Source organism: Piliocolobus tephrosceles, chromosome 16 (assembly GCF_002776525.5).
Source record: "Piliocolobus tephrosceles isolate RC106 chromosome 16, ASM277652v3, whole genome shotgun sequence".
NCBI lineage: Eukaryota > Metazoa > Chordata > Mammalia > Primates > Cercopithecidae > Piliocolobus > Piliocolobus tephrosceles.
Genome location: NC_045449.1, coordinates 19,011,773 through 19,024,507, shown reverse-complemented (window position 1 = coordinate 19,024,507; position 12,735 = coordinate 19,011,773). Strand labels below are relative to the sequence as shown.

The 12,735-nt window shown below is 45.4% G+C and overlaps 1 protein-coding gene across 4 annotated transcripts in view; it reads right to left on the bottom strand.

Moving 5' to 3' along the window:
* Nucleotides 1-5,679: 5,679 nt before the first annotated feature.
* ULK2 (unc-51 like autophagy activating kinase 2) overlaps nucleotides 5,680-12,735 on the bottom strand; it is a 55,727-nt gene continuing 48,671 nt past the window's right edge. For 3 of the 4 annotated variants that reach the window (XM_026448170.2, XM_026448173.1, XM_026448172.2), the window contains 2 exons: nucleotides 12,152-12,287; nucleotides 8,732-10,980 (listed from right to left, as the gene is read on the bottom strand). In XM_026448170.2, coding sequence (XP_026303955.1) covers nucleotides 10,922-10,980; nucleotides 12,152-12,287 — 195 coding nt within the window. In that variant the 3' untranslated portion in view covers nucleotides 8,732-10,921. Of the gene's footprint in view, nucleotides 5,921-8,731; nucleotides 10,981-12,151; nucleotides 12,288-12,735 lie in introns of those variants that run through there. The other variant, XM_026448171.1, reaches the window with a different exon arrangement.

The following is a 12,735-nucleotide window of genomic DNA, read 5'->3' as shown; positions in this document are numbered from 1 at the left end:
CAGCAGGCTTTTTTTTTTTTTTTTTTTTTTTTTACATGGAGTTTCGCTCCCATTGCCCAGGCTGGAGTGCAATGGCGCGATCTCGGCTCATTGCAACCTCCGCCTTCTGGATTCAAGCGATTCTCCTGCCTCAGCCTCCCGAGTAGCTGGGATTACAGGCGCCAGGCACCACACCCAGCTAATTTTTATATTTTTAGTAGAGACAGGGTTTCACCATGTTGGCCAGGCTAGTCTTGAACTCCTGACCTCAGGTGATCTGCCTGCCTTGGCCTCCCAAAGTGCTGGGATTACAGGCGTGAGCCACCAAGCCCGGCCGGGAGTTTTTTCTTCTATGTGCTAGTAGGCCTGAGGTCTTACCTTTCTCACCTACAAAAGCCCATCTAGAGCAGTCCTCCACATGGGGCACCCCCGCCCTGCCAAGCAGAGGCAGGCCCCAGGAGGGATATGTGGCGAGGGCAGCCCTTCCCTCCTGCGGGTGGCCCTGAGTTCTGCTGGTCTGAGTCTCCTTCGGGGCAAGCTCACTCCCCAGCCTCCTCTCAAGGCAAGGGCAGATCTGACCAGACCCAAGAGGGGATCGAGGAATCTTTGGAGCAAGACAGCAGAACTTCTTTGGGGAAAGGGGACTTGAAAACTCACCTCGCTGCTTCCCTTAAGGGAGATGGGCTTCCAGGGAGCTGGGAGTCCCCATCATCTAGTGACAAGGCGGCACCGAGGGGGCAGCTCTCACATTTTCTGAGTTTGTGCCTTTTCTGAGGTTTTCCTCAGACTTTCAAAGGGGTCCCTGATGGCGACCCCTTGGGAAGAAGTTATCTCACTGTCCCTTCTCCCCTCCCCATGCAAGATACTGTCCTTTCTCCGGGAGCAGCCCTAGAAGCCCCACTGCCTGGGGGCGGGCGCCCTCTGCCGGTTGAGGGCGGGCCCGGGTCTGGCTCAGTGCACAGGGTGCTGCTGGCAGTGGGGCTGGTCAGGGAGACACATGGGGCTGGACAGGTGTGTGGGGCCTGACCTAAGCTCCTTCTTCAAGGGCAGAGAAGGCACTGAGGTGGGGACATGACCCCCAGGGGTGGGGCCTGCCGCTGACAGTGCGTGGCTGTGAGGGTCCAGAGGCACATGACCTCAGAAGAGTTTGTTCCAACGCAGACAGGCAAGGCCTAGAGTATACACTTCGTATGTAAAAAACAGAGGACAGAGCTAAAATATTTATAGAGGATCGGCCCCATGGTTTTTTATCAGCCCCACAGCAAGGAACCAGAACTTGGTTTTGCAAAAATCAATATGCTCACATAGCCCTACTGAGACAGGGCAACAGCCCAAGGCCCAGCTCCCTGACACTGTAGGCAGCTCTTTCTAGGAACAGGGGCATCAAATCCCAGAACGGCAGGAACAGCCTCACTTTGCTTACTGCCATCATTTATTGAGCACTTGCTAAATGCCAGGCACTGTGCAAAGAGCATTTTCCCCACACAAGCAGGATTAGAAGGTAGTAGTCCTCTTATCTTTTCTAATGGATGGAAAAATTGAGGCTCAGGATGGGAAGGTAACTTGTCCAAACAACACACAGGAAGATTAAAAGTAGAACACCTTCTCAAAGAAGCAGAAAAATATGTTCCAAAACTACCAACGGAGAAAAATTTGCATGCTGTAAACTAACAGTTCATTAAATTCTGTTTAAGGCTGGATGCGGTGGCTCACGCCGGTAATCCCAGCACTTCAGGAGGCGGAGACGGGCGGCTCACCGGAGGTCAGGAGATAGAGACCAGCCTGGCCAACATGGCGAAACCCCATCTCTAATAAAAATGCAAAAATTAGCTGGGCGTGGTGGCACAAGGCCTGTAATCCCAGCTAATGGGGAGGCTGAGGCAGAAGAATTGCTTGAACTCAGGAGGCAGAAGTTGCAGTGAGTCAAGATCACGCCACTGTACTCCAGTGACAGAGACTGTAGAGAGAGAGAAAGAAAGAAAGAGGAGGGGAGGGGAGGAGAAAGAAAAAAAAAAAAACAATGGAAAATTCCAGAAATAAACAATTCCTAAGTTTTAAGTTACACACCATTCTGAGCAGTGTGATGTAGTCTCCTGCCATCCCACTTGGGACACAAATCATTCCTTTTGTCTAGCGTGTCCATGCCGCATATGTGATCCACCCTATACTATGTGATTGTATAGGGAAAAACAGCATAGATACATGGTTTGGCACTTTCCAAGGTTTCAGATGTCCACTGGGGGGTCTTGGAGCATAACCTCATGAATACGGTGGGACTCCTGCAGTTGTGACAGAGACCATATAGTCTTCAAAACCTAAAATATTTGCATTTTTCTGTACAAGAAAAGCTTGCCAACCCCTGGTCTACATACCTGGTATCTTGGACCATCCTGCCCCAGACTTCCTGTGTAACGCTTATAATGTTTCTATGACCATAGAAGTAAAAGGAAACTGTGACCTTTACCAATAAGCAACTTATTTTTACAAAATACTTACATAATAAGCATCCTGTTTCCAAAACAGACCTCAGTTTTCATGTCCGTTTTGAATTAACATTTGTCACACTGCTGGCTCCTTTGTTACTGAGTTAACGGTATATTCTTGAGATCAACTTTTCTAAGAAATGTTATTTTAGCACATGTCCCATGGAAAGGAGGGTTTATGGCTCCACAATACAGATGTGACAAAAGAGGAAGCAGCATGTGACTGCCAACGAGGAGAAACAACAGAGTGGGTCCTGAGGCCTCCCATGTCCTTTCAGCCTTGCTCTGCTCCACCCGCTGCTGGCCACGCCAGCCTCAGCCAGGGGCTGCCATGGCAGCTCATTTGACTCTCACAGGAAACCTGAGAGGCAGGTTGTGTTTCTATCTCTGCTTTACTGACAAGGACAGGGAAGCCCAGGGAGTGAGGCGTCTCACCCAGGTCAGTGTCAGCACACACAGGAGGCAACCGGAGCATGTGGCAGGACCCCACAGGACACCAGGGCCTCTCAAACTCACTACCCTTTCTGGCCCCTCTGCTGCTCACCATTGGTGACATGAGGCTGTCAGGAGCAAAGGGAATTTCTGGATTTTCTCCTAACATTTTCCCCCACTTTAACCTCCCTTCATCTGTTGGATTTACTGCAAATCTTTCCTAGTCTTTTAGTTTTCCTATACTTAAAAAATCTTGTTTCTAAAAATTACATAATTAGAATGGGCACAGTGGCTCACGCCTATAATCCTAGCACTTTGGGAGGCCGAGGTGAGTGGATCACCTGAGGTCAGGTGTTCGAGACCAGCCTGGCCAACATGGTGAAACTCTGTCTCTACTAAAAATACAAAAATTAGCTGGGCATGGTGGCGGGCACCTGTAATCCCAGCTACTCAGGAGGCTGAGGCAGGAGAATCATTTGAACCCGGGAGGCGGAGGTTGCAGTGAGCCAAGATCACGCCACTGCACTCCAGCCTAGGCGACAAAGTGAGACTGTCTGAAACACACACACACACACACACACACACGCACACACACACACAAATTAGCCAGGTAGGCCAGGTGCGGTGGCTCACGCTTGTAATCCCAGCACTTTGGGAGGCTGAGGAGGGCAGATCACGAGGTCAGGAGGTCGAGACCATCCTGGCTAACACAGTGAAACCCCGTCTCTACTAAAATTACAAAAAAAAAAAATTAGCCAGGCGAGGTGGCGGGCGCCTGTAGTCCCATCTACTCAGGAGGCTGAGGCAGGAGAACGGCGTGAACCTGGGAGGCGGAGCTTGCAGTGAGCCGAGATCAGGCCACTGCACTCCAGCCTAGGTGACAAAGTGAGACTGTCTGAAAAATACACACACACACACACACACACACACACACACACACACAAATTAGCCAGGTAGGCCGGGCGCAGTGGCTCACGCTTGTAATCCCAGCACTTTGGGAGGCTGAGGAGGGCGGATCACGAGGTCAGGAGGTCGAGACCATCCTGGCTAACACAGTGAAACCCCGTCTCTACTAAAATTACAAAAAAAAAAAATTAGCCAGGCGAGGTGGCGGGCGCCTGTAGTCCCATCTACTCAGGAGGCTGAGGCAGGAGAACGGCGTGAACCTGGGAGGCGGAGCTTGCAGTGAGCCGAGATCGCGCCACTGCACTCCAGCCTGGGCAACAGAGCAAGACTCCGTCTCAAAAAAAAAAAAATTAGCCAGGTGTGGTGGCACACACTTGTAATCCCAGTTACTTGGGAGGCTTAGATGGGAGAATAGCTTGAACCCAGGAAGCAGAGGTTGCAGTGAGCCGAGATTGTGCCATTGCACTCCAGCCTGGGTAACAGAGCGAGACTCTGTCTTAAAAAAAAAAAAAATTAATTATGTAAGCTCATGGTTAAAAATATTAGCATTATGAAATATAAAATTAAATGTCTCTTATAATCCCAGCACTTTGGGAGGCCGAGGCAGTGGATCACCTAATGCCAGAAGTTTGAGACCAGCCTGGCCAACATGCTGAAACCCTGTTCCTACTAAAAATACAAAAAAATTAGCCAGGCGTAGTGGCGGGTGCCTGTTATCCCAACTACGTGGGAGGCTGAGGCAGGAGAATCACTTGAACCTGGGAGGCGGAGGTCACAGTGAACTGAGATCGCACCACTGCACTCCAGCCCGGGTGACTGAACAAGAATCTGCTTCAAACAAAGTCTCTAAAATAATTCCCATTTTCCAGGTCCATCAGACACTACAGATAGGGAAGGAAAACTTAATTCCATTGGACACCCACAGATATATCTTTATCATCTTATAAACACTTAAAATATATTCAAACCTTTTGTGCATATTTTCATCATATTGTAGAAAAGTTCTCCCCAAGAGACAGGTGTATGGGGGTGCTGTTTTCTTTCTCAGAATGTAAAAGGGATTTATGAAAAAACTGTTCATGCTCAAAATATTCTGGGTTTCTACTAACTCCATTTTCCAATCACAAGGCATTCCATATCAAAGCCTGCACTCTTTCTGCTCCTTATGAGAATTCCTACCTAAATCAGCCATCTTTGGTTTAGCTCCAAAATGTATCAACTCACCTTCATCTTCACTGAAATTTTCCAGAGGGAGTGGAGCAATAGCCTCTAGCCAGGGCCCCTCAGAAGCCCTGGCTGTAGGTTTCCCATCACTGCTTTTGAAGGGAATCCATGTGCTAGAGAGGAAGTCACTTTATTGTCCGTGAGACTTGGGAGAGGCCTTCCAGAGATCCAGCCAGACTCAGGCCACTATCTTCTTCCCCAGCCTCTCCCTGTAGTAGCGGGTGGGGATGCCAACGTAAACAAGGGCCCTCATGTGGGCTGAGACGGGAACAATAAGACAGAAGGTAGGAGAAGGCAGCAACTGGGTGGACTTGGTGGCTGGAGACGGGGTTCTACACGCTGTCCTCCTCTTGCGTAAGCCAAAGGGGACTGGCACTGAACGCTAGGCTGGGCAGGCCGAGGTGAGAATGGGAGTGCACGCAGCCTCGGCGGGGCAGCCTCTAAAGAGCGTTCCTGGAGAAAGGAGAAATGGGCTATGTCTACTGCCATCAGTGAAGGAACTGGTCCCAGGAGGCTGGCAGGGCCTGTGGCGGCGGAAGTTCCTCTGGGCACACCTAGAATTGAGGGTCCTCCCACTTCCCACTGAAACAATTCCCTGCTGCTCAATCTCACTGCCATATGCAAAAACAAGCAAGCAAACAGGAAAACTTAAAAGTGGGTTGATCGAATGCTTGAGTTTATTAACATGTCTCTGAAGTCTTTTTTACTGGGAGTTTCAGGGTAGTCTCTGAAATCCATTGTTGTTGAGCTCCAACTCCAGGCCCCATGGGGTTGCACCAAGCTGCTCAACCTCACCTGCTTCTTGAAATTTTGCTGCCTTCCACTAGGCAGAAGACGGGTCCAGCAGGAGACATTGGAGCACCAAATGGAAAAGCTCTTCCTTCTTTCCCCTCTTCCTGCACATCAGAAAGAATGCATTAGAAAGACAAGGAGTGTGCATTTGGGTTTTCTAAGGGTGAGACAGTGTGGGGCTCCTGTAGGGAGGTAGGTACTCCTGTGCCCAGTGTGGCCTCCTGCTCCCACCACTATTCAGCTGTGGGGTTTTTCCTTGGGGGAAATTACTTTCCAAGTTTGATTTTTCCACCTGTAACAGGAGGCAAGTAAGGGTTGGTATGAGGATCAAATGAATTAACAACTATCAGACTGACACAAACATTCCACTTCAACAGCCAAATTGACTTAAAAGAGCAACATAGATGTCTGAAGTTAGAGTGCCTGGTGGGTAAGCTGGAGAAAGGAACTTCTATGCAAGAACTGTGTCCTTTCAGAAGCTCCAGCCAGAACGCACATGGTTTGAGAGAGCCCTGAAGACAGGCATTGCCCCACACAAACACAGAACAAATTGTTCTCCACCCTCTCCCAAAACAAAACAAGAGCAGTGAAGAGCCACAGACTGATGACCAGTACAACGGATACAGTATTGCTGAGCCCTTCCATGTGCCAGGGGCTGGGCAAAGAATTTCATATTCATTAACTTATTTCTCACTTCAATTCTGTGAGACATGCACTCTTCCCCCACTGACAGATGCGGGGGAGGGGAGGAACTTTGCCAAAGAACACACAACTGCACATGGTGGAGCTGGAGTTTGAGACCAAGTGGACCACTAAGCTACCTGCCAAATTCAGTTGCAGAAACCCCAAAGGAGGTATAGAACACAGTTTCCAATAAACAAGAGCTCATGTGGGCACTTCCTAATGATAGAAGCTAACTGTCCAAGAGCACGACTGTCTTGGGACAGGAGGTCATGCTGCAGAGCCCAGGGCGTCCGCCCTGCACAGAGAGGGAGTGCAGACCTAAGGAGAGGCACACTCTGTGAAAAGAGGAAAAACCTACAGATTGATTCCACCTGTTCAGAGCAACAGGCACGGCTTCACTTGGGACCACATGTGCCCAGGGCCTCCACAGGGCTGGGTCCTGGCTCTGTGGCCATCTCTACGCAGCCTCTGCTGGGCTACTCTGTGAGAGGTCACACTGGCAGCAGGATCTCAGCCTCTGCTCCTTTCCCTAGTACAGTTTAATCTCTGAGTTCACTTTGATCTTTTATCAGTTCGGCTTCACCTCTTGCACCAAGGCTATGATTTCTCAGGGCAAGTTGTCAGTTTTCCTGTATGCAGTGTTTTTCTAGGTGGATTGTTTCTGATGTGGTTTCCTCTGATGCACGTGAGGGAAGTATCATCTTGACTCCTCCCCCAATACAATTATTCTCACAGGGCTCTGCTAAACATGAGACTTGGGAGGGACCCAAGAGCTTGCTTGGCTGCAGATTCAAGGGTCTAGAACTCAGAAGAAAGTGGTCTGAGGTGTCTAGAAACAGGCACAGATGCTTCCAGAATGCACTTAATACCAAGTTCTCTGAGCAGTAGCTACTCCCTGCCAAGTAATCCTCCTTGAGAAACACTGATCAACCTTGCTTTATTCCAGAAAGAATTTAAGACTGCCTACAGAAAACACAAGGGAGCATAGTTAAAATGTGTGAAGTCCTCCTCCAAAACATGTACTAACCACTAATGTTGTACTAACCTTAATGTTGTACTAACCTTAATGTTGGTTAATCCTTAACCAACATTAAGGATTTTGGCCAGGCACGGGGGTTCATGCCTGTAATCCCAGCACTTCGGGAGGCCGAGGCAGGTGTTCAAGACCAGCCTAATACAGTGAAACCTCATCTCTACCAAAAATACAAAAATTAGCTGGGCATGGTGGCACATGCCTGTAATCCCAGCTACTTGGGAGGCTGAGGCAGGAGAATCACTGGAACCCAGGAGGCAGAGGTTGCAGTGAGCCAAGATCGCGCCATTGCCCTCCAGCCTGGGCAATAGGGTGAGACTCCGTCTCAAAACAAACAAACAAATAATAAGGATTCTTCAGATATCTAAGTCCAGGTCCTCACATCCACTGTGTCCAACTCAACTTCTCCTTATCACCGTGCAGACTGAGGCAGTCCAGCCCTAAAAATCCCCTCCTCTCAAGCTCCTAGACGGGACTCTAGTGAGGGGAGAACTGCTGCCCTGGTAATTCCTCTTGTGGGGACAAAGGAACATGAGCAATAAGTTACTTATCAGTCTTCACTGGAGGTTGTTTCTCTCAACTAAAATTATCAAAATTGGGTGTTACAATTTTTAACTTGATATTCCCAGACAAGTGCCAGGAGAGAAGCTGTTGCAAATAGCTAGCTGAGTAGAGAGGAGAAAGCCTCAGCAGAGAGGCAAGCTGGAGGGAGGGATGGATACTATCCTTCTCTGAACTGAAGCAGTCACAGGATGGCTGCACAGAGCACTCCCGGCATGCAGAAGGGGGCGTGAGGACTCAGACACTCTGAGATGCATGGGTTTGGGGTACCCACTTGAGGCCTCATGTCCACTGTGTCCAACTCAATTTCCTCCTTATTACTGGGGAGACTGAGGCAGCTTGATCCTAACAGTCCCCTCCTCCCAGCTCCTATTCACCACTCCAGCGAGGAAAAACAACTGTTGCTCTGGTTACTTCTGTCAGTGGAAGGAGAGGACAGGGACTATGGGAGACCAATTATCTAGAGCACAGGCCTCCAGGTCCAGTGGAGGGTACAGTTAAAGCAAATCTTTACAGTAGTAATAGCTGGTCAGCAATTTTCCAGGTTATCGCTTGAATACAGGTGTCAACCCATGAATGTATGTATGAACTGGTACATTTCCACTCTATGAAACACGATATGAAATTAAAAAATAACTCAGGGAAACATAAAGCATTTGTTTATTATTGCTATACTCAAGGCAATATTTCTTAAAACAATTAGCCTTGATAATGGAAGTATAACCAGAACCATTATTCATGAATTTACAGTTTGTTCTTTTCTGCTGTTGAGACTTCACTGTTTCACACACACCATCTACCCCAAGAACTTTATTATACAAGAACAAGAAGAATTAACTTGAAAGTCACAAAGCATGGCTTGACGGCTTGCCTAGTTCCTGACTTTAGGCCAATCACGTCCCCTCTCTGAACCTGTTTCATCCTGTATTAAAAAAGAAATGGGAGAGGAAGAGGAGAGGATAGAATAAACCTACAACTGAGATAACACAGGTGATAACTGAAAGAACATGAATGAAATTTCACTGTGAATAAAAAATATTATACACAATAAAGTATCACTAATAACAAATAGGGTTGGGGAGGTAAAACAGTCTATGTTCCTGGAAGCCTGCATGACAGCAGCTGAGAACTAAATGTTGGGGCAGGACAAAGGATATTCATGGCCAAGTCTCTAAACTCACTAAGGAAGTACCTGGCTCAACAAGTCACTTAATATGTACCCAGCTACACCCTAGAAACATTTTGTCAGTTTTATTTTACCTTAATATACATTTGTACAGGCAATAATAAAAAGGCTATTACACAACAATTCAGTGAGTTTTACCTAGTTTCAAGAATAATGCATGCAGTTACAAATGAGAGGTAGAAACACTGTATTAAAGACCTAAAAATACAAACGTCATATAAATAAATGTTCAAATTAACTACTGGAATTTCATACAGATAAATAAGGTAAAAATTACATTACTTTGTCAAAGTAAAGGAAAACCATGTTTGTTTTTATCAGTACATTAAAATTAGATTAATGCCAAAGAGCTCTGTGCAATTTGTCAAAGAGTTCAGATTATTTTAAGTAAAAGGATTAAAATAAAAGGATTAAAATTGGTGAATGGTTTATTCAAGTATTCAAGCAGGTAAGTAAAAGAAATCAAATAATATACAACGTAGGAACCATTCCTGGAGGGATATTAAGTTAACTGCCTGCATTCTCCGTGACTAGCTATTTGGTGAACTGTCAGGATTAACATGAAAAATACACATTAGGCAGAAGAGAGCTGCCCATTTTCCTAAGAGAAAACGAACTTCATTTTCCACTCACTTCATGTAGGAACTCCACATCACTAACAAGCCTTTAGGTCACCAACTTTGTTTTGGCCCTATTCAAATCCTCAAGAGTATCTCTTGATCCATGATTTTTTTTCCTAATACTGCCCAAATAAACCTAGCCTTTAGTAAACCTAAGGTCACAGGCATCAATGTACATTCTGCATGCACAATAAAAAATGGAACCAAAAGCTAACAAAAACATTACTGAGAAAATCTGTAGGTGTAGATGAAGAAAAAAAAATTGCAAAGGTTCACATGAATACGTTTTAACCACTTAAAAGTTCACCGGAGATTACATGTGAATTCTGGGAAGGGTATATGTATACAATCAAGTAAAATATTTTAAACAACTCCATTGTGCCTCAGTTAAGTTACAAAATCCAATACACAGTTGTTTTAATAAATTAGTGCAATATGAAAGATTTTGGAAGATTAACATGTGTCCATATTAGGATCAAATTGAAGATTTCAAAATTTCTTCCAAGATCCATGTTTCACTTCTTAAGCTATTTCTTCCTGAGCTGTTTAAAGATACATGCTCAGATTTAAACAAACTTACTCCAAATATCAAACTGCCTGGATGAGGGGTGAATACTTTTACCTTTACACCTCAGCAAACACATGGAATTTCACACACTGCTCTGATGAACTTAGTGATGAGCACTCACTTTGTTACATTTTTAATTACCTTTAAGAATAACTGTACCGGTTATCCTAGTTCTAAGGTACATTTATTCACCAAGTCCAAACTGGGAGCCAAACATTCTTGCTCCTGCTTCTACAAAGAAAAAGGGAAAGGGTGACTTTCTCCAATAAGGCAGATTTCCTACAAATATGTAGTTTTTGGATTGTTTTTCCTTTTTGAAATCACTGCTTGTTCTTTGGTAGTCACCAGGTAAGAAGCTACAGTTTCCTGGGGATGGGGTGACAGAACTCAAGCTGTAATCCCAAAGGCATCACCTCAGGTTCCCACCACCGGTCCATGGGATGAGCCTGCTGCTCACACGGTTGCGGTGCTATGGCAGAGCGCCGACAGTCTTCTTTCAATACTACATTTATCTAGAAATAAAATAACAAAAATGAAGAACTAGTGAAAAAAGTCACTAATTATATTGTCATCTCTAATCTATCTTTGCCCCAAAGTTAACAGTTCTGAACATGTTTTCTTATTTCTGCTTGGTAATAGTTTAGATACGACTTCTAGCTTAGTGCTGCAAAGTGGTAAAATTTAGGTAAGCATGTCGGCTAGCTTGTTACATAACTAGCTTGCTTAAAACTGCAAATAGTCTTAGAACTGCCATCCTCTTGTAGCTACTCAAAATGTAGCGTGACCACATACACTCCAAACAGTCCACCACCTCTGCCTAAAAAACCAGATTACTGGGCTTGTATGACATAAGTAATAACATCCTGGTATCCCATCAATCTCCACTCTGCTATCTATACCAAGTCTGCAGTACACAGAAGTTTCACAGGACTCTTCAGTCACTAAGCCCATGAGGCTTAAAATAGTTGCATTTAATAATAAAAATAAAGTCCTCCTACATATACGAACACTTGCCAACAAAGTAACACAGTGTAGAAATCTAAAGATGAATTACACAGTCACCAGTGCTTTTCATGCATCACCTATAATCCTCACAACAACCCTGCAAGGCAGGCACTGCTGTATCTATGTATCTATCTAGCTATGTATTTATTTATCTATATATCTATATATGTATCTATGTATCTACCTACCTACCTACCTACCTACCTACCTACCTACCTAGGATGGAGTCTTGCTCTGTCGCCCACGCTGGAGTGCAGAAGCGCGATCTCAGCTCACTGCAACCTCTGCCTCCTGGGTTCAAGCGATTCTCTTGCCTCAGCCTCTCGAGTAGTGGGGCTTACAGGTATGCACCATGATGCCCAGCTAATTTTTGTATTTTTAGTAGAGACAGGGTTTCGCCACATTGGCTAGGCTGGTCTCAAACTCCTGAACTCAAGTGATCCGCCCACCTTGGTCTCCCAAAGTGCTGGGATTACAAGTGTGAGCCACTGTGCCTGGCCCTACTCCCATTTTATGAAAAAGAAGCTGAGGCCACACAAAGGCTCAGTGATTTGCTCAAGGCTGGAAAGACACGATTCAAACCCAGGCAGGATTCCAAACTCCAAGCTCTTTGTACTATGCCTGTGGTAGACAATTAAAATGAAGTCAGTAAATACACTACTTTGTAAGTCAACTTACATTTATGTACATTTTCAATATCTGCAGGGTCCTGTAGAATCTTAGTTAGGCCTTCCAAAAGAAGGGCTGCCTTGTGATAGCGATAAACAATATCTTCGGTCTGCTGAAACATCTCATCAAGGGCTGCAGACTGAACCTGGAACCAGTCAACAAAAACACAATTCTCTCAATTTTTCCAGGAAAATACAAATCCATTTGGGCATTTAAGCTTTAAATGGAATCCACCTAAAATTAACACATTTTGGTAAAGTGATATAATCTGCAAAACTGCATAAAATTCAAAGATTCTTTGGGATGAGCAATACATAAGAGCAACTTCATAAAAGGTCATTCTGCTTTCAAACACAGCCTTCTGGTATTCAGAGGTATGCCTCATAGATTTCATACTAGAACCCTTCTAAACTGGCTCTTTTATGACTTCACTATAAATTGATCTTAAACACACACTTCCACACAAGGGTAACCTGAAATTTCATTAAAGTAGATTCTGTTTCAATAATATAATTAAATGATGCTAACAGTCACTTACTGGCTTTATTGGCTTCTTTTTCTAGCCAAATACTTTTTGGGTGTTGTCATTCATT